The 21885-nt window shown below is 41.5% G+C and overlaps 1 protein-coding gene across 1 annotated transcript in view; it reads left to right on the forward strand.

Moving 5' to 3' along the window:
• CARMIL1 (capping protein regulator and myosin 1 linker 1) overlaps window positions 1–21885 on the forward strand; it is a 190579-nt gene that overhangs the window by 92522 nt on the left and 76172 nt on the right. Inside the window, exons 10-16 of the mRNA XM_086469109.1 lie at window positions 2081–2169; window positions 6760–6854; window positions 11017–11103; window positions 14793–14896; window positions 16841–16918; window positions 17035–17111; window positions 18056–18160. Of these exons, the coding sequence (XP_086325235.1) occupies window positions 2081–2169; window positions 6760–6854; window positions 11017–11103; window positions 14793–14896; window positions 16841–16918; window positions 17035–17111; window positions 18056–18160 (635 nt within the window). The remainder of the gene's footprint in view (window positions 1–2080; window positions 2170–6759; window positions 6855–11016; window positions 11104–14792; window positions 14897–16840; window positions 16919–17034; window positions 17112–18055; window positions 18161–21885) is intronic.

Consider the following 21885-nt stretch of genomic DNA (forward strand, 5'->3'; position numbering starts at 1 on the left):
TGTGGTAATAAGTATGTAGTGATGTGTGACGTTGATATTCTTCCACATATATATATTTTTTTATATATATATATATATATATATATAAAAAAAAAATTTCTTTCTGAAAAGCAAAAAGGGGACAAATCAAAACAAGTTGGACTACTGAAGAAAGGGCCAATAAAATCAGTAATTAGGTGACATTTTAAATATATCAATGCAGTTCTATTGATCTGCAAATATTCTCGGTGCATTCCTAAGCTATCCTTTTCCGTGAAAATTGAGTAGGCCCTAGCTCATGTGATTCTTGGCAGAAGAGTAGGCAAAACCTTTTCTTTCTTGCTGGGACATCTTACTCGAAATTATGCATGGAATGAAACTGGGGGTATTTTTAATCCTGTTGTAGTTGGCTGTTAAAATCAGCGTTGTTAAAAGGTACAATGCAATTAATCAGGTTCTGCTTCAGTGGAATGAGATAGTTTGCTTAGCTAGAAGACTGGCTGGTGTAGTTTGCTTAGAACAAGAACTGGCTGTATTATCTATCTGAGATATCGTTACGTGGAAGTTTTTTTGCATTCTTAGCAGCTTTTCTGTGGAAAACAAATAAACTTTGTCAATCTTGAAAATGCATCAATTCCTATAAAAAAAAAATTAAATAAATCTTTCTCTTCCACGCATTCCATTTTCAGTGAAAACCACCAGGAAAATGTAAATTGTTGGACAGTAAATCCGTGCCATAGGAACACTGCTGAGGGTCAGTATGAGGTCAGACATACCCGGAGGCCACTGAACGCATTGTGCTTCACGAGTCCCGCTCTGACATTGTGTTTGATAGACGGGATCCGTAGTGTTTATATAGGACATGCACGAAAGTTTCCACTTGCAGTCGCACTGCTGCAGAAGCATTGTGGTCGTATTCCGATTTCTTAAAATATGGAAGGCAAAGATAGAATTGGGAGGATGGCTGAGTTGACAGTCTTCCGAAAAAATGGTCACCTTTGCTGTTTAAAGGGTTAATAAGATTTTGTGTGTGTGGTAGAGCAGGGTTTTTTTTTTTTTCTTTTTAGGAGATTCAATTAGTTTAAAAGTAAAAAAAAAAACAAACCACAAACAAACAAACAAACCCCAAACCAAACTAGAATATGTCAGACTGTCATTAGAGAGACAGATGTCCCAGGTATGAATGTCACGTTGCTGTTTTTAAAGGCAGATAACAGAACAGTTTCAGCACTTCATGATCATGACTGAAATTCAGCTTTGGATGTCACATGAATGTTGGTTAGTGTGTGCTGTGGGGAAAAAAAAAAAAAAAAAAAAAGGCACATCCAGAAGCAAAATAAAAGATTGTAATAAAAGGTGGTGAGGTAGAGAGTTCACTGGATGGCTTTTGAATCATTAAGGTTTTCTCTCTCTGTTTGAATGAGCACAGCAAACACACTCTGTTGTTGTCCTGCTTCGCTCAGAGTCCTTGCAAATGTCCCTGCAAATTCTAGAAACCATCATCAGATGGGATTTACTTCTGTGTAGTTCGGGAGAATTCACACTGAAATACACTGGCCCTTAAGCACTGGTCCTCAGCAGTCTTTGCAGGACCTGTAGCTAGAGTGCTTTTGCTCTTGAGTTTTTTGGGGTTTGGGCTTGGTTTTTTTTTGTCATCTGTGTTACAATGTCTTTTTTTTCTGTTTAGTTGTCATTCCTGGTCAGGCTTTATCCTCCTTTGCGCTAGTTGCCACTTTATTCTGAAGGATTAGCATGCATATGAACAAGATTTCTTTAAATAAATAAATAGAGTGGTTTTTTCTGAATCACAGGGTTTGAGTTTTTTACTACCATGATGAAAATTCTGCCCCTTATGCTCAGGTGGCCTGATTCACAAATGACTTGCTTTTAGTCTGCCTCTTCCTTCTCTGAGTCTTTTCCAGAAGTCCTCTGTTGCCACCTGACCCTCTCTTGAATGTTTCTGGTATTTTTACTTACTAGTTATGTATGACGAGAAGACGGTCGTGGCCTGGATCCCGTTACAATGTACAGCTTATCACTCAGTAACTGTCTGTTCCATGTTTGTGGTCTTTAACATACTGCTCTGTCTCTTCTGTGGCAGTCCACTGATGTCTGTGAGCAGATCTTGCGAGTGGTGAGTAGGTCCAATCGCCTGGAAGAACTGGTGTTAGAGAATGCCGGGCTTAGAACGTAAGTAATTCCTTTGAGAAGTCGCATTAGTTACCCCTTACTGCCAGGCACGTGATGTGTGTTCACCAGAATAAGCATTAAAAAAAGCTTGTGCTCGATATCTGCCTTGTTCTGAGGAGCCTGGAGTTACAAGGTTTTTATCAGGTTTTCCAGAGGTTTCCTAATGTCCCAGAAATCCCTTTAAACTGACGTTTTTTTAAGATTCTGCCTGGAGAGTTGGGTTGGTTGGAGCAAAATGGATTGGGTCAGAGCATAAACCCTAAATCAGCTCACACTGTTCCTCTCCAAATATGGTTGCCAATAGAAGGACAAACACCTTTTTATCATTTAAAAAACAGTGTTTGAGATTTTGTTACAAAAGCTTATTATTTCATCTTGCATAATAGATTATTGTTTCATTCCCAAGAAAGCTGTGTTTATCTTAACTGTGGATTGCAGTCTGCTCAAATATTCTACCTTTTTAAAGAAGCAAGAAAGTAGATAATTAAGTTTAATGCCTTGCCATAGCCTTAAAAGAAAGGTACCTAGAGGTAAGCCATACCATAATATCCTTGCATCTGTTTTAAATACAGGGAGTTGTAGTTACTAGGTATTTGCTTTTTTCCCCCTTCACAGGAAATAGAAGCAAAATTCAAGTTACAGACTAGCCCAGTTGGAGGTCTTTGTAGCTTGTGGTAGCGTCCAAGACCATGCAGTCAAGATGAACTCTAGCGCTAATGAAGTTTTATGTTAATAAAAAGAGCAGGGGAAAGGTGGGAGAAGCAGAACACTGTACTCATTTACAAATAAAGAAGGGAAAGAAGCACAAGGAAAATACTCGGTGTGCTTTACATTGTTTCCTCTTCCATTGTTTGGGTCTTTTTCTCCTTTTAAAAATGCGTTTTGCATTGAAATACCTTTTACAAGAAAATTGCCTAAATGACACAAGAGAGTTGAGGTCGAGTTTGGAATTGCACCCAAACTTTCTGATCACTGCTGCGCTGCCTTTATTAGCTGTCATTCAAACATAAGCACTTGGTTTAATCACATTTTTCTTGCAGTGTGTGCCAGGAAATCCAGCGATAATCGTTAATATTAAAAGATGCATTGACTGCCTTCGCACGTTGCGTACCTTAACTTACCACGGTTGGATATAGTGGTTTCAGTTTTAACAGGACTTGACAGATAATCGACCTATGACTTTGGTTTTCACGGCTCCATCTACAGGCACGGGGTTTGGCGTTTTGCCTTGGTGTGTATCTGCTCTGATCAGCGTTGTCTGGTTTTGTCAAGGACGTGTTTGTCAGCTTTGCCGTTCCTCAGAGCTGCTTGCGAGGAGGAAACCCTGTGGCTCCTGGGTACCTTCCCTCGCATAGCTCACAGACCGGTCGTTTTTAATGAGCTGTGACAGAATGCCAAACCAGGGGTAAGAAAGAGCTACCAAGAGCAGTGCTTTGAGAAATGACCTGAGCCAGCTCCAAGAGCACAATTCGTCCTGCAGCAGAGTCGGTTTAAGATGATCCCGTTCTTTTCTACCTCCAGCCACTCATTTCTGTGATTTGGTTTGGGCCACGGGCCCGTAAACACTTGTCATCCTCCCAGCTGATGAGACAGCAAACTGCTGTGCAGTAGCAGTCGTAAGGACCCAGGACTAGGGAGAAGTGGGCTTGCTGTTGGGGAAAACGGGGTGTCAAGTGAAACCCCCAGTCTGATAAGATTTGTGCCAGTTTAGATGCTCTGGAAAATTTTATCCCCATTGCTATTTCTTTAACAGAGGTAAGGGTGCAGTCTAGATGACGCTGGATGGCTTTAATGCATACAGCAAGCACTAACGTGTTGGTAACTGTGTTAACTGAGGAAGGTGATATTCAGATTTCAGAGAAAGGAGAATCGTTCAGGACGACCTCAGCAAAGGAGCTTGGAAAGAGAGGTACATCCCTGAGGTGTTTTAGAGGAATGGGGCAATATGTGATAACCAGAATATTCATTTCCATGAAAGCACAAGACAGATCCTTCAGCCTGCAAAGGCCTGTTTGCAGTAGGTGGTGAAAATGATCTCTTTGAGTGCCTGAAAGCTGGCAGGCAGGATGTCCCGACCGCCTTCCTCAGCATCCTGGCCAGCTACGACAGCGGGGGATCGCAGAGGTGCCTGCTGCTGGTACCCAAAGGGCCTTTGACGGTGACGTTGCATCTCATCTTCCCTTGCTGGATGGGCTCTAGGTGTCCTTCGTTCTTCCCGTGCTCATCCTCTTGTTTTCTGTTACAGGGATGTTGTGTGGACAGATATTGAGGAATTGTTTTGTTTGTCTGAGATTTCCAGATCTGTAGTATTCTTACTCTTTTGAAATGTCCTTACTCTGCCATATGTATAGTTAAATTCTTTTTTGGGCTTTACCTCCAAGCCTGAATGTCCTCAGTTCATGGCTGTGCAATGCGTACAGAGCGAATTTGATGCTTTCTAGAAGGTGTCAGGCCTACCTTGCATGCTCTGTTCACGAAGTGTGCAGCCAAGAAAGTAATAAATTTTAGGACTTGAAACAAAGAGTGGACAAAGGAGGGGAAGGGATTTTGCCCAGTGAGCAGCGCCCAGGTTTATGGAAGGGGCTGCACAGGGAGTGGGGAAGTTGTATTAGTTTTTTGCAAAATGAGCCCCACGTGCCCTCTATAGGTAATCCAGTGCTTTCTGGTGGCTGCCCATTTACTGTGCCTTTGCTAAGTAGTTCACCCACACCCCAGTTGTCCAAAACATTCTGGTAATCCTGCCTATAGCGGTGGCAAAAGCTGGAGCAGAGTTTGTAACCAAGCCTGGAGGTGCAGGCAGAATACTATAATGACAAGGATCTGTTTGGGATAAAGGAAGAGGAGGAGACTCCCCTTGAAGAAAGGATTTCTTGTTTGGTTTTTAGCACAAAACCTCCTTTTTCTTGGCTGGACGTAACGAACTTGATTCAGTTGCCTAAGCACAAGCATCTAGGGCCATTTGAAATGCTCCACAGAGTGCTGGCAAACGTAACCGAGGACCTACAGGAGATACGTAGTCTTCTGCAGCAGCAGCTGGTAGCAAAGCAGGATACCCTGAGGCCTGTCAGGTGGCAGAGATTCAAGCCCAGAATTTCTTTTTGTTGAGTGTTTATATTCACATGCTGCTTGTGTTTTAGGAAAAGAATATGCTTTTCCTAAAGGCAGCCCAGCGTTTGCAGTGCTGGGACCTGTTCTAGCCCCAGGAGTCTGTTTAAGGGCATGGGGTTTCAAAGGAGAACTAAACTTCCCTGGAACAGGTCTGTACTCAAGGACACCTTGCAACAACAGATAACCAAAAGCTATTGAGGCTGTTGCTGTCCAGTCTCCCCTCTTTTTCCAGATACTGGAAGAGGATGCTACCTCCACTGCAGTTCTGAGCACACAGACTGATCTGGTTTTGTGGTAGGCAGGATCTGTCCCGAGGACAGAGGGCAGTGTTAATTGTCACTCTTCTAGCAATGTAGCTGGTAGTTCTCCACCTGGCCTACAGGAGATAAGGTAATGTATTTCCAGGCAGGGAGAGAAGGAAGCTCAAGGCCTATTTTTGATTTCTACCTCAGTGACTACCTTAGGTGAAGTAAGAAGATGGAAATTATAGTCTCAGTTCAGCAGAAGCACACAGTAGGGCTAGTCCCTTAATACATGAAAGCTTCTCAGAACGTGTAAGGACAGGTTTGAGGATTGGTCTTAGAGCTGATAACAGCCTTCTGACTTAGTGCAAGGAACGTGTCTCCACCAGAGTCAGACAGTGGGGTTGCGTAGGAAAACCCAAGCTAGCTTTGAACTTGGTGCTGTGGGTGGTGGTAGTCGGGCTGCAGCAAAGCGCTCTCAAACGGGGCAGCGTTCCCTTGCCTCTCACGTGGATTTGGAGCAGCTACCACAGCTACGTACCGTAGTTGGTCAAAGTTAGTTCAAAGCTGTCTGTGCTGCCTGGCCTGGCTGCTGTGAGCATCCTAGAACTGACACACCATCATCTCTCTCGGGATGTGTTAGCCAGTTATGTCCTTTGATGCTTCTCACTGTAAAAAAAAAAAAAAAAAGGCAAGCGAAGACCAGCTCATCAGTGTGCTGCTGTTCTTTGAGAGAGCTATTCCTGCTGTTTTACAAGGTCAGAAGTGCTCCTGGTTTCTTGACCTTCTGGATATGCTGCAAAGCCCATCTGTCCGAGTGACTGTTGGTAGAGAGGTGCTGCAAGGGAGGGGGTTGGTGGGTGAGCGAAGGAGGTAACGGTATGCACGTTGATGTATACATCCCCCTCATGGAGGAGATGGAAGATGTGCTTGAGTTTTCAGTTATTCTGTGTAACTCCTATTTTATATCCTCAGGTCTTTATCAAAAGCAGTTTGAGCTTTGATTCAGTGCCCTTCAGTCTCTTAGGTCACAGAATAAACAAATAATGAAGTAACCTGCTTTGAAAGGTAGCAAATTAGCCAGATAAGCATTGTTTAGAGCTGTGAAGAATCAGTGACTGCTCTGCAGTAGGTTCGGCCACTTCTGGCTAGTAATCCCTTGACCCTTTTAAGCCTCTGAATGTGCCGTCGATAAAGGAGGTAACAGGATTCTTTCTCCCACTCTTTTCTTTTCTTGCAGAGATTTTGCACAGAAACTAGCCAGTGCCCTAGCCCATAATCCCAACTCAGGACTCCACACGATCAACCTTGCTAGCAATCCACTTGAAGACAGAGGTACTGTAACGTTTACATTTTTCTCTTTTCTACAAATGTAATAGGAGGATTACTGCTGCTCCGTTTGGCTTTGCCTGAATAATAGGTTATTGTCCTCTGTGTAATGCTGTTGTAAATATCTGTTGTTCACAAATGACTGAGAATCGCTATTCTTTTTTGATTTGTACGTATCCGTTGGCTTGTTCAGAAATATTTAAATGTCTTCAACCAACCATGGATTTCATTAGATTTCATTACATTTTCACAAGAGGTTTTTTCCTAAAGGAAGCTAAAACACAGTGACTGTTTAGGACTAGAGAGTAAATAGTGGTGTGTGTTTTAAAAGGTGGTGTAATCGGTGGAAAGATGAAGCGTGAGGCAACTTTGCGTGGATTATATATTCCTGATGGTTTTGTGGTTTTATTTCAGCCATATTTCCGTATTTATTTTCAGTATTGAAACCATTCCTTTTTTCAGCTTTGTGCTAGTCCATCGTGTCGCCAGTACTTGGCGATGTTCAGTGATACTGGCTTAACTGGCATCCTTAGGGAGCAAAGTGCTGTTGACTCCACAGGGTGGAAAATCGAGCTGAACGGCTCAGCTTTTCTCAGACGAGGCACCACTAGGCATGATTTCAGTACGTATCGAGACATTCCCCGCCCTTGTTTACTCTCTTTTCACCCCAGAGGCATTTATTTTTAAAATAAGGTTACATTCTTTCAGTCTGGAGTTGACCCTTCAGCGCTGCCCATGTGAGATTCCCATTTGCTTCACTTAATGCATTCCAGGCACACAGTGTTCTGGGATCCGACCGTCTCCTGCTCCTGTTGGGCCAGAGGAAAAACAAGTATTTGATACAGTGAACATTTTCTTGGTTTATTTGGTTTGTTTGCAGGAAATTTTCCAGTCGCTTTGCTGTCATGATTCAAAGTAGAAAACCTGTTCATTTTGATTACAGCCTGACTGACTCAAAGTGTTGATAACAAAGAGTTTTGTAGGCGTTCTCCCCATTCTTGCTGGTTCAGTGAGGACAAAAAGATGGGAAGGGGTTTTTTCATTTCCTCTTTTGTGTATCTTTTCCTTTTGTCTAGAAACAACTATGAAAACATTTTTGGTTTTAACCTATTCAGAGTAGCTTTTTGTTCAAAATTGTTCATGTGAATTGCTTTAACTCTCCTGATTACCTCGTGCCTCCTGATTACTGCTTGCCCTCCTTAAGACTCCACATCACGTGAAAGCCAGTGTTTTGCTAAAGAACATTGTTATTACCATGTGCCGTAAGCCTGATGGCGTTGCACAAAAATTTCTGCTGTAAGTTGGAAAAAAGGCTGTTAGATTGTTGACACTGCTTTTGGAGAAGCGTGTTTAGATGGTGTTATATGAAAGGCTTTTTGAAGAGGAACTCATTTTTGTCTTGAAAGCAAAGTAGGTGACCAAACATTTGGTGGATGTTCTACAGTGCAGGGTTTTGTTTTAAAAACATAGCAGTGCGGGTACTTTCTTTGCAACAAACCTACAGGTTCAAACCATTCTGCAGTATCCACGTACAGGGCACGAATGAAACGCAAAAGCTACAATGTGGAGAAATGAGTAGGGTTTTTTCATTATCTCAGTCTCTCCTATCACATATGCAATTAAGATTTGACCTTTTCGTTAGAGAATTAGATAAGCCATATGAGTACTTTGCGAGAAATTAACTATAATTGCAGTGTGCAGATATTGCAGCTTTTCAGTTTAAGACAGATTTACGTGTCCCTGTGATCTGATACTGAGCGAGTGCAAGGTAGATTTGACTTTATTAAACTGAAGGGGGCAGCAAACGTTTCACAAGTAACAGCTGGCATAGTGGAGATTCATATGAAGGTGGATTTTGGAAAATACCTCTTGAAAAATCACCTGCAGGTGAAGTTCAGCCAGCTCATTTTGCAATTATAAGGGAAGTAACACAGAGTTGTGTGAATTACGAGGAAGAACACATCGTTGTGCCTTGTTTGAACAAAACCCCACCCTAAGATATTATATATTACTCAGTACCAATAAGTAAAACCAGTATGTTATTACATTAATGCAACTGTCTGTATTCCAGTAACATGGGAAGTGTATTTAGTTGAACTAAGGCATAGGACGTGGCTTCAGTTCAAATACAAAGCAGTGTTTGTATGAAGTGATTTACGCTGAGACCAGTCTCTTTAGTTTGTGATTGGCTTCCCTTTGTGGTACTGTCACTGTTTGTGAGACTAACACTTGGAATGTTTATCATCAGTCTTGCCTTTAAAATCTAGCCAGGCTAAAGCCATGGGAGTTTTGCTTTGGCTCTACTAGGATCAGAATTTAATCTCCTGTTTTGTTAAAAATAATGCAAAACAAACACCCTGAAGCCCAGAAGAACTCAAATTCAGCACTGTGTGCCTGGATGCAGATAACTCTGCTTCTGCCACGAGAGCTCTCATCTCTGTTACGAGGTTAGCAAAAGTGGGTGCCTTAAAGAGAGTAAGGTTCTGCAGTTGCTCAGCTTGGCTAGGGTGATGAGTGGTCTGCAGATTGTTAGCTAAACACAAAGATGGAGAGGTAAAATTATTTGGTCCATGTCTTACTCAAAATACTTTGCAACAAAAATTGCATTTGCGATATCCTTAATGATTCTGGTTTTACTCCTTTTTCTCCTCTTTTCCCAGCATAACTCTACCTTGATTTTGAAAGTATATATTGTGACTAAACCAGCTTAACGGAGGTGGACGGCCAGCTACAGAATAAATTCTGAGGCCAGCTTAAGATAGATTGAACCTCCTGCTTCAGAGAAGCTAAAAAGCTTTATTTTTTTTTTAAATAGTAGAGCTATGAAGGAAAGTCCTGTTAATATGACTTGATTCATTCTTGCTGAAAATTGGTGAGGATATCCAGTTACCATTGTGCTTTACAGTAAACAATGCCAAGGTATCATGGGTCTATTTTGGCAGTATAAATAAAATAGAGTATGTTGTTTTGAGCTGCATGGACGTTGTACCTATCACCAGCACACACACCCCATGCTTTTACAGAGAGTGTTAAAAACCCCCCTACAACAATATCTGCAAGGTAGCTGCTCTTTCATTGTCAATGATGGGTAAAACGTGATAAAAGCAGAGTAAACATATGTATATGACATACTAATGGACTGTTTCATGTCTGCATATGTGGAGAAGGGTATCAGCTTCTTCATTTACTGTGTTTTGGGTCAAGTAAAAGGCTTTACCTGTTTTCTCTTTGCCCTTTCCTCTCTGAGTTACTGTAGAGGACTATATTTAACACCTCAGGTTAAGCCTGGAGTTTCTGTGTTGATTTATTCCATGGATTGGTTCCAGTGTTCTTTAGGATGTGCCCTCTTAATCAAATTTCAATCTTTTGCTTAAATGGGGGGATAAATTTATGGAGTGTGGAACTTGGATACACTGAGAAAGGGCTTTAATGAAAAGTTCTGCTTTTTTTTTTTTTCTTTTATTGGATTTGTGCTGAGGTAGTCCAGTCTGTGTCAGCATCTTAATAGGTTTTTAGTGTTTGGGATCACAAGCAGTTGTAGCATTTCCAAGCCTGTGTCCTGGCTGGTAACCTGGAGGTTACTGGAAGGGAATTAAGTGGCCATTACGACTCGGTGGAGGTTTCAGGGTCTTAGGGTTTACCTCGGAAAAAGGGGGCAGTGTTAACTAACATGTCTGTCTCCCTTGCCTTGACAGCCTTTCCTTTTAAAAGAAAACAAAAATAGTTTAAGGTTTCACATGAAGTGCCATTGTTGGGTGTTATTTTGTGGTTAGTTTTTTTATGTTGGGTTTTTTTTTGGCTGAACCACAAAGCTTCCAGATTTCCCAAGTGCTGACTGTTTGACGTGTGGAAGATCTTCCCTTTGACTCCTCCTCAAAAGAGTGTGTGTATTATGTAGTTTTTAAACTAATTAAGGCGGCTCACTCATCATTAACAGCAAAATTCCCGATCTGTTCAGTGGTTAGCAAAGAGGGGATCTTGTCTGCATCAGCCATTTCAAAGATTCGTGGTCGTAAAAAGACAGTGTCATTTTGGGCCCAGCCCTACAGCGAGTGCAGTTCCTCCTGTACTTCCACCAGCGCAGTTCACCCTTGGTGTGACTGCTGGGAAAACCTGAGATCACACAGGTAACCTGAAAACATCCATTTTCTTTTTGCTCCCCCAACAGGTGTGTCGTCTTTGAGCATCCAGTTTGCCAAACTTCCAAAGGGACTGAAACATTTAAATTTATCTAAAACCTCCTTGTCACCTAAAGGTATGTTTTATAAGTGTACCTCTCTTTTTCTGTTCTGAAAGTCTCGGGCATCCACCCTAATAATACCTTTTGTTACCAGATGATAAAGTAATTAATTCTGGAAATGATTATTCTCAACAGCACAGCTGCTTTTTTGCAGTTCTGGGTTGCCAAACCATGGGCTGGGTTCTGTGTCGCCTTCAGCCCTTCGAAAAACTCTTAGTTGCTTCTGTAAGCTTTGGGGTTGAACCTGTATCTTAAAGAAAGATTGAATTTAGAATTGGCATAAATGATACGTTTCATATATGCTTCGAAAAGATGTCTGAAGCAAAAATGTGTAAGGAATTTTCCATGTTTTGCACGCAATTATTTTGTGAAACCAAGTGTTGTGCCAATGGCTGGTAAGTGGTTTGCTCTGAGTAAAGAATTCTTCATTTTAAAATTTACAAATTTCCAATTTGATATCGTAATTGAAATGTATGTCTATTTTAAAAGCCATAACAGCGCTGAAACACAAGTCAGAAGCTTTCAGGGTTCTTTGCATTGCTGTTTTACAAATAACAGATGCAGCGACCTCTTAAACAGACGGCACAAACCCAGGGTCTCCTGTAGAGAACATGAGTGTTAAAAATAGAAAAAATGCACTGAAATTATTGCAGCTTTTTCACAGATGCTGATGACCTGGAAAAGATGAGTGAATTACAGTGTATGAAGGACATTAGCTGATAACGGATAGGAGCCATGCTCTTTTATCCTTTTAATTATTGCTCCGTGAAGTGCAGATTCTGTGTTCTCCTAAGCTTTAAGGGTTGACCTGGGGGAATATGGGTGGGGGGAAAGGGGTTTTTTGGTTGGTTTTGTGAGTGTCTGTAGCTCTTGTTATGCTTAAGTAAATAGTATAAACCCTAAACTGAGTTTATTCAATCACAATTTTCATTTAAAAGTCTTTATTAAACTCTGGGGTTGTTTTCTTTCCACTGCTAACTCCGTTTTTGGTGACACACGATTGATTAAGAGTCTTGACTAACCTTGCATATGCTCTTGAAATCAGAAATTCATGCACCAGAAATTCTGGTATGTTCATTCATCCTGTGCTTTTGTTCATGTGATCTGAATGATTTCAGCAAGTGCTTGTGATCGTTGAGTCAAGAGAACACTCTAGCTATGCTTCCACCTTCGTAAGGAATAAATGCCAGCTCGATCCGCAAAACTTTTGTCAGTAAAAGTGAATTCTGAGGTTATGAAAAGAATTTGGAAGATTTTTAACACACTTTTTGAAGACGATCCTTTAACAAAGGCTGAAAATATTTTTCAGTATGTCTGATACTGACCTCATGTGAATCCTAGTCCAGACTGCATTGCGATAACTGCTCTCCAGAGAGTAACTTGTCACCATGAATATTGTCCCACGGCAGCTCCTCAGTATCCCTTAAGAAAGTATGTGTCTTAAAGTTGGTATTCTTATAACCCTCTGGACCTGAAGAAACACAGCTTCACCTCTTCTGTTGTCTGAAAGCTGTCTGTCTTAGCCAGTTTACCTTAAGAAGAGACTACTGAATTGGTTTTAACTTGGGAGGCTAATTTTGAACTTGTAGCATTTTCTGTGGGGAAAGTCTAAAGAAGACCTTGGGTCTTGGATTCAGTGGGCTCCAAGGTGCGTGGATTTTTTCCCCAGCCTTTCTTTTTCTTTTTTTTTATTTTATTTTGAGCTTTTCAGTTTCAGAAATTCTGTACAATCCCTCGCTGGTTTTGACCTTATTTAAAAAGCGCTTTGTATTTGAGATAAGTTTCTAAGATTGAGAAGTGAAGTTCAGGTGGTAACTTCCCAGCTGATCTTTCCTCAAATATTGTATCTCAAAGTTCCTGAGAGCTATTAACACTCTGAGCCTCCTGAGAGCGGTAAAAGAGCGTGAAAGATTGTCTGCGAATGAAAGTGAGATTACTGTTAGGGTATAGCATGAGGTGGGTGAAGTTCAAACAGAAATTTATTGATTTGAAGATTCTGATTAAATGGAAAAATTCTAGCATACTCATTCAAAGACAGGGCTTGCTTTTCTGAGCCCCAGCCAACGGCTAATTAAAAAAAAAATCTTTCATTCACATTGTTTGTCTTCACTGAAGTGGCTGCCTTCGAGCAGTTGGCCCTTTTTAAACAGGAAACAACCAGCAACGTTACGGCCTATTTGATAGCTTTTCTTCTCCCCCAGCCTCAGAACCTGCTCCTGGAGTCCCAGAATTGGTTCTTCATTGTATATGCTAAGTTGTCGTTGACAGTCCGTTACGTTCATTTCTGCTTCTTGTTGTGGCTTACAAGTGCTGTTGAGGAGGCTCACTGAAGTGAATCAGAGCTGTAAGCTCTAGTGGGTAAATAGAGCTTTTAGATCTTTTAAAGTTCCAAAAAAGTATTGGTTTGTAGTCTACCTTTATAGAGAGGGTGGGGAGTCAACAGTGCGATGTTAAGGTAAAAGAAAAATTACAGCAGACGGAAAAGTTTTGAGACTTGGCAAAGATGTCACCGTGCTTCGATCCCCTTCAGCACCAAAAGCCTCCTGAAGCCAGGCACCGCGCTGCTAACGTGGGAGGCTTTTGTAATATTTTGAATCTTGGAAAACTAGGGCGCTGACGTGGGGTTTTTTGTTGGTCTCCAGTGGCTTGCTTGCCGCTTCCTCCACATCCTCACCGGTAAATCCATTTCGTAATAGTTTTTAAGTGAAGAATGAGCGTGTTCCGTCCATGGAATGCCAGTCCATTTTCACTTTCAGTGCCTTTGAGGAATTGCCCGACATTGTGTCGTAGATCAAAACACCTGCCTGCTCCAGAGCTTTGGCCAGGCACTTACAGAAGAGCTGCTCTACTAAAGGGCACGGTGATGCTTTTGTATGAAGAAACACACGCATGTGGCGCTTGAAAGGCAGCAGTAGCCATCTACAATAAATTAAGAACTTGGTGATAAGCTACAGAGCCCTCAGATGAAAGTTAGATTTGAAGGAGTTAGAAGTAGCCACGTCCTAATTTGGTTTTGGAAAAGCTGAGGAATTTTGGAGGAAGAAAGCTCTGACTGGTTTGTTCCCAATGTGAGCTTTTTAAGTTTAATGTGAAAAATATGTATTTCTTCTGATCAGGAACTGAGAGTCTTTCTGCATCTCTTGATATTTTAATTAACTAACTATTCTTCTGAAATTACAGGCAAATACGTTAATTGAAATATTTTTATTTCCTAAGTCTCGTCAGTGCTTTTGAAGTTCTGGCAATTATAATTGCTAATGTACTTGGTCTTCCACAGATCCTTTCATCTACTTCCACAGATGCTTTTATCTAAATATGATTGTTTGCAGGAAAACACTGCCTTAACATTATGGAGTAAACGCTGTTTTAAAAATCCGTTTCCAAATGGGATTGCACTGTTAAAGCCACCGTAGGCTTGGCAAAAAGACTTCATCCTGCATCTGGGACCTGTAACACACCGTGGCTCCATCAGGGCGGCTGGTGGAGCAGCACGGTCCAGGCAAAACCAGGCATGCCGTGGCAGGGAAGGGTCTCCTGTCTGCCCGGTGATCCGTGGTCCTCTGCTGCGGTGCAGTGCTGGCAACAGGAGGTCACTGGACGTTTGTCTGTCTGTGTGTGTGTGTGTTCGCTGAAATCGTGCCCTTGCAGGGGTCTGGGTTTTGTCCAGAGTCCGCGTCAGTCGAGTACTGGCTTTCTTTTGGCAGGGGTGAACAGCCTTTCCCAGTCGCTGAGTGCCAACGCGCTGATCGCCAACACGCTCGTCTATCTCGACCTCTCAGGGAACGCGCTCCGCGGCGATGATCTCTCCGTAAGCGCCTCCTTCTCGTTTGGGGGGTGAATGAGTGGATGTTTTAGTTCGTTGTTAAGAGAAGAGCCGTTTCGTTTAGATCCTTTTTTGCCTTCATTTCGGTACGGTTCTAGTAGGGACAGAAAATAACATTTTGGTATCTCCTCTGCAATGTGTAGGCAGAGAGGTAAGTTGCCCCACGTGATTAAACAAATCCACATAATTTTAGGTCGTGTCCTTGTATATTTATATCTTGTCCTTGGTAAATGAGAAAGCCACAAGTGGACTTAACCAAGCTCCCCGAGTTCTTTTGAAAGTGACCAAAACATGCTTAAAAACCATCTTCTTTTTAGTTTTAAGTGTTTTACAGATTTTTCATTGGAAGAAAATTATTTCTTTGGGCTTGGAAAGACTTAATTTCTGCTTTTCAGTGGTTTTGTTTGCATAAATAAGTCTGTGCACCTCCTTGACACGCGCTGTTGAAGCTTGTAATTCTTTGAAGAAAGTAATTATTTTTTAAATTCCTTTGTTCAGTTTATCAGTTGCCATAGAGGTGCAGCTCGATTTTCTCCATAACAAAATCCACTTAGTTCTCAATTTGTATGTGCTCACTTTTTGACTGTTACATCCGTGTTTCTCTCTCACGTCAAAAGTCGTGTGCATGTAAGTGTCAGGTTTCAAATTCTTTAAGTATTGAGTATCTAAAATACGCAACAGCAGAGTCACCCAATCTGAATTTAAAGTGCAGTCAGACATGAATCTGACTTTTTCACAAATTTACTAATTTCAGATTCATCAGCACATTCAAAGAACCAGGCTTTTCAGACAGGTGAAAGTTTCAGTGGGACAAGAGGATTTTGGTAGCAGACATAGACATAGTTAAATGTAAATTAAGACACACAGTGAATTACTCTTTGAGAGAATAACATAGCAAATAATGTAAAAACAAAAAGTAAAATGAAAGGTACCACTTTGATAGGCAATGCTTAAAGAAATGTGATGTCTACTTACAGTATTTTAAGGGTCATAAATACAAAAAGTGGGGCTTTTCTTAGGCTGTCAGAGAGAGAGAGATGGTTCAAAGAAAAAGGTTATTAATACTGAGATCTCTTCATCTGTGGAACAGTTTTCCAACAGGAGTGAGGAAATCCTGTTATTTAGCCATTAAAATAAACCCTAGCAAAGCATAGGGATTTTTAAAGCTGGGACCTTTCTTGCCCTGTAGGTATCGGGGCTAAACGACCTAATTTTGAGAGAGATGGATCTATTTCAGAAATGTTGAACGTGCTCTGTTTGGCTGGATTTCATGTGGAGTTGAGCGTTCCACATTTCTATGAATTGGGTCATACTTTTATCTTTCTATGTTGTTCTCTGAGACTATAAAAAAGGCCCAAAATAAAATGGTGTATGGTAAGGAGCTTTACATACACTAACCTTTACGTGACATATCCTGTGCAGTAGTGACAGCAATATTAAAACCTTGTTACCTGTTTTGTCTTCTCCCTTAAAACTTTAATGCGCTGCCGATATTAAGAAATAACAATGGGCTTCAGGAAGCCAAGTAGTTGCTTCCCTCATGCTTAAAGGGGCTGGCTTAAACTGACAAACCAATTAGCCTTTCTCAAATTTAACAGCGATCTGAGTGATGTTCCAAAGTATTTCTAACTAAATTAATTATAATTTGCTGTGAAAGTGAACTGCAAGGTAACTGAAGACCTGTGCATTAAGAGTAATGTTGGGTCAGTGTAGTCTGAGCACCATTTTTCCCGTTATTTAAAAAAATGGTAGCCTTCAAAAGTAAAACGGGTGTATAGGTTAGGTGAAGCAAAGTTTCAGACACAGCTCTTGTAGTGCAATTTTATAATAAAAGCCTAAAATGTAATGAGAACTAGCAAACAGTAATTGGTGTCATAAATATCAAAATTAACATGGATAATTCTTCTTTTTTCTCTCCATTAATTGTAGAGCCTGTACAATTTTTTGGCCCAGCCAAATGCCCTTGTTCATCTGGATTTATCCAACACGGAGTGCGCGCTAGATATGGTAAAGATGGGTTTTTATGGAGATTCAAATGCCGAGGAAATATTCCCCGCCTTCTATCCCTAGGTACTTTTCTGGGTTAATACGAAGTAAAATCAATCTTCTTTGTTTTAAACCAGGTGTGTGGAGCCCTCCTTCGTGGATGTCTTCGGCATCTAGCTGTCCTTAGCCTCTCTAGGACTCTCTTTTCTCACAGGTACGGTTTAAATGTCATTACTCTCAACACCTGCAATACTTTTGTTTAGAATTTCTTGCTCTCGTGTTGCACTTTTTCTTTTTAAGAGGGAATCTAAGACTTTTATAACTTAGGAGTCTTAGTGCTCTGTGAAATAGGTATTATTTATTCCAAGCAAAATATTTTCTTTCCCTTTCCAATCTCTGCTAGATGACTGTAAAATAAGCTACCTTGTCTAATACGTTTTGTGTGATACTGATGCAGTGGAAAGTCTATATATATCTTTTGTCTCGAAGAGGCATGACATCAGGCTTTGAAGTCTGACTGACTTGATTCCTCTTTATTTGTTTTTTAAAGTTTGTATTTTTTAGGATTTGGTGATGGTTATAAATGCCTTTTTTTTTTTTTTTTTTTTTTCTTTTTTTGTCCTGTTCTGGGAGGAAGTGCCTTTGCAAGTCTTTGAGGCTGGACACTGACTTTGTAGGATACTCGCACTGTAGGAAATGTTAACGTTAGCTTCCATTCCCTCCCAATGAGTGTCTTGGGTCCGTATCGGAGATGATACCTAATTGGGGGTAAGCTCCTCCCAGCACTGAGTAATTATTTCTAGTGGTGAAAAGGCAATTTCAGGGTTTTTGTAATGTCCTGTTTCACCTCCTGCTCATAAGGTATAAGTACGTTCACTGTTAACGAGACCGAAGCGATCATTCCTTGTAGTTCACCAGGCAGAGGCTGGATAGTAACGTCTTCTGCGCAGCAGTGCAATGCTGAGGTTGGTTTGTTGGATCAACATTTTGATGACATTATATTTCTAAGCTAATTGAGAGCCACTGATTGCAGAGCTGTTGAAGGTAGAGCAAATTAAACATGTAAAAGAGCATTACGGTTCTGACGGCTTATGTACACTGTTTATTGGAATGAGGAGTGTCTAGATGCTACTTCTGAATAAATTTGTTTCCTTACAGAAAAGGAAAAGAAGTCCCTCCCTCCTTCAAACAGTTTTTCAGCAGCTCACTTGCTTTGATGCAGATTAATCTTTCGGGAACTAAACTCCCTCCTGAGCCTCTAAAGTAAGAATTTCATTTCATTTTCTCCTGTTGCCTAAAACCTACTTTGCATTGTTGCTATGCGAGTGCCTCATATTAAAAAGGAAGGGGAAGAGATTTTGCTTGTTCTTTTTCTTTTCATTGTACATTACTGATATTGCAAGAGTGAGTTTCATAGTGATCACACGTTCAAGAAATGTTGTTTCCATCTCACAGTTAAGGCTATTAATCGTATTTTGTTCTGTGGCAATGTCATAGCTGGTTTTAGCTTCCATCAACATTTTTTTTGTGATACATTTCTTACTTTGTGGCTTATGAACAAAACTGTTTGCTTCACACTAAGATGGGATTATGTACTTGTGTGAGTGCTGTTCCTTTGGGGCTGCGGTATTGCAGCAGCCATTACAAAACTGAACCTATTGCAACGCTTGGGAGGAGAGACCTATTGCACAGAGCTATGCCCTCCTTTTGGGGGGCGAGACGATGGCAGCAACGTCTAGGAACGTGAAGCGTAACGTGTCTCTTTGCTGTGTGTCACCCGCCCTGTGGCTAACAGGTTCTGGTGAGGTGGATTGGGTGCTGGGGAGAAACTCCTCTTCCAGCCTAACGCAGGCTGAGGGAGATCTGTGTCACCCTTCGTGTGACACGTGCAGTTTTGAGCTGTGGTGCATTTTCCACACAAAATGTAAAGGTGTGTTTTAAAGCCAAGATAGGTCTAGTCTAGATAGGTCATTCTGTGATTCTGGCAGAATCCTCATGTTTGTTGGGCTAAATTAAAGACAGTGTTCGTTCCAGCGTGGCAGCTTGCTGGCTAATAGGCATTAAAACATACATAACACTATCCCGAGTAGACAGCTAGACATGTTCACTAACCATTTCAGGGAACACGCCTCCAAAATCCTAATCTGGACACAGCTACAGATATGTATGTGTATGTATGTATGTATTCTTGTGTGGTTGGGAGCTGCCTCCTGAGGGAGGAGAGGGAAGGGAAGTGGGCGGTAGCTCAGCAAGGGAATACCTCGTGAAGAGGAGTCAGTGGCAAAAATCAGAGATGTGGACTATAAAGTTAGTGAGTACTGGATAGAAGGCTTTTGGTACAAGCTGGGGGAAGCTAAGGGAGAGAAAAGTGCCACGCAGGAAGGAGTAACGTCCATTGTTCTGGGATATTTTTTCTTAATGCAGTTGGACACTGGAGAGGGCAGAACAATAAGGTCCTTAAGTAAGATGCGCTGGATTGAAATCGATATTCAGCTGCAGGATTCTGTCATTTTAGCTCTGGCCTTTCACTCTGTTCTGTGGGATGCTCTTGGTTGCTGGCTTGCTTCGACTTTGCTAGGGTTAGGAAGGTATGGTACGGATGTGTTTTCAAACAGAAGGTGATGACTGAGAAACACATTGGTTGATTCCAATTAATTTAGGGCTATTGATTCTGTGGTGGAGGGCAGCAGAGCTATGTTTAATGCAGCAGGAAGAATGGAGGATGTCTGTGACTAATACACAAGACAATCTTATCAGTGCTACAGGAAAAAAAAAAATGCTGTGAGGTATTGAATAATTTCTTACACAGATTAGGAAAGGTGAGAAGCCCCAAACACTAAGGTTCATATTTAGCTCTTCTCCTTGGCATGTTGAGTGTCTCCTGGGGTGTGAGGAGTTTTGGCAGGTGAGTGCTCTACAGTTGTGCTCATGGAAGACGTTACTGTATTAATTTATCCCAAATACTTGTGACCCCTTGAGCTGCCAGTTGTGCAGCAAACGAGATCTTCCTCGTCCTTTTCAGCCAAAATGACCTGTTTTACCAAAAACCTACTCCGTGGACAACGTTTAAACTAATCTGGCTCAATGTAACTGGATTGGGTTAGAGGGAGTTACTCGCCTGACTGGTGTTGGTGGCAGTAAAGAGGCAGCGATGGGCAGCGTAGGACGAGCTGAGAGCAGAAACCTCCTTTGCCGGCACAGAGAGCTCCAGAAAGGAGCGGCTGCCCGAAGTCCGGCTGGACACGGGTGGTTGCGGAGTGTCCATGCCATTCTCAGCTGGCTGGCATTCTGGCATGGGCTTCTTTTGGTTTTCTTCGGGTGGCAGGGTTCACCTCTGCCGAGGAGGCAGAACAGAGCTCTTAGTATTTTTTGGTAGTTTCCTTGAGGTGCTTTTTCTCTGAGCTGAGTTTTTTTCTTTAGTCTGAGCTGAGTGTATTTCACAATTTTCTTTAGTCCGAGCTACGATCTGCAGTACCCTTGCCTTCCCTCTCAAACCCTCTGTGGCTTGGCTGATACACTTCAAAACCGTCCTGTGGAAGTTACTCTGGTGTTAAAAGGACTGAGGATGTGCCATATCCTGGGGCAGCTACTTAGCCTTTTGGGCTTAACTGTAAGAAATTACAAAACTTCTACAGAGCAATCAAGATCGTAGGATTTGTTAGACAGGAAGGTGGAAACAGCTTTTTTCAGCCAGTTTTATTTGTCATTGCCAAGATTGCAGTAGCACATGAGGGATGATTTCTAGAGGGAAAAATAAAAATCATATAGTGTAGGATAATAGTACTTCTCTGGCATCTTTCATCAGCACGTGCCAATAAGCTTTTGACAACGTGGGCCTTGGAATGGTCCTGTGACGAAGGAGGAGTCCCTGGTTTGTGTCCATGAACCAGGGGTCACTGAGTTGGAGGTGTGATTCAAGATCAAGCCTGCCTACAGAGAAAAATATAGATAAAATGCAGGAGGTGCCTGACACCCTGAGTCCCAAATTCTCCTGTTTAATTATTATTTGATTTCTTTCTTATCAACTTCCTTTAGACCAACAGTCGTGGTGTGTTTAGTCGCATTTGCTAACGCAGCGAGTTAAAGATACTGGTTAATCAGTGCAGTCAGCAAAGGAGATGAACTGGCTTGTACAGTGATGGACCTAAGAAGTCAAGTGTTTTAGGGAACAGGTTTGCTAATAAAGGTCTACTGTGAGGATGCTGCGTAGTGGGTGGGGAAAGGATGCTTTAGTCCTTGTACACAGTTAATATAGTTAATGTTCCATTGCAGCTCGCTCTTTTTTTTCTTCTTTTCTTAACTGAGCGAAGCAGTTTATACTCTTTTCCTTGTTTAAGTGCACGTTGGCGGTTTTGTTCATTTGCAGACATTGCCAAAAGTTGTATTTTGATCCGTCAGTGCTACAACAAGACAAGTTTCTGATATGCTGCTCATGCGAATGCTAATTACAAGGCCAATTCTTGCATTCTGCTGCTAGCGCCGTTGACAAGACCTTTCCACGTATTGCCATGTGTGTGATTCAAACATACTGGCTAAGGATAATTATAACATGTCTGCCTTCAGTGCCTTGGAATGCTGGTGATTTTTCACGACAAAAGAATTGAGAAATCATCAGATTTTCTTAGGATGAGTTTCTAGGAAAGGGGTTAGGAAGAAACCCAACCCTTTTTTCCTCTTGTGAAGAGAGTACATTTGAAGCGGCACTGTGTCTCTTTTTTAAGCTGCCTTTTTAATGGTTGCACTGTATTTTTTACCTTACCTCGAAATGTTTAGCAAGTTCTTTGCAAAGTTACCATCGGCCAGACTAACTTTGAATAAAGGCCCGTTTGGGAAGGAAGTATAGGCAAGGCCCATCTTAAAACTTGTAAAAACCGTTGCGGAGCTTTCACGTTTTTGTCAAAGTCTGTACATTAATAGCTTAAGAGGAAAGCAAGCACAAGATACTCGCCTTTGTTAACAGCAAAGGTCTGATTAACATTTATACCTGC

The sequence above is a fragment of the Leptosomus discolor genome, chromosome 8, assembly GCF_034619465.1.
Source record: "Leptosomus discolor isolate bLepDis1 chromosome 8, bLepDis1.hap2, whole genome shotgun sequence".
NCBI classification, from domain to species: Eukaryota; Metazoa; Chordata; class Aves; order Leptosomiformes; family Leptosomidae; genus Leptosomus; species Leptosomus discolor.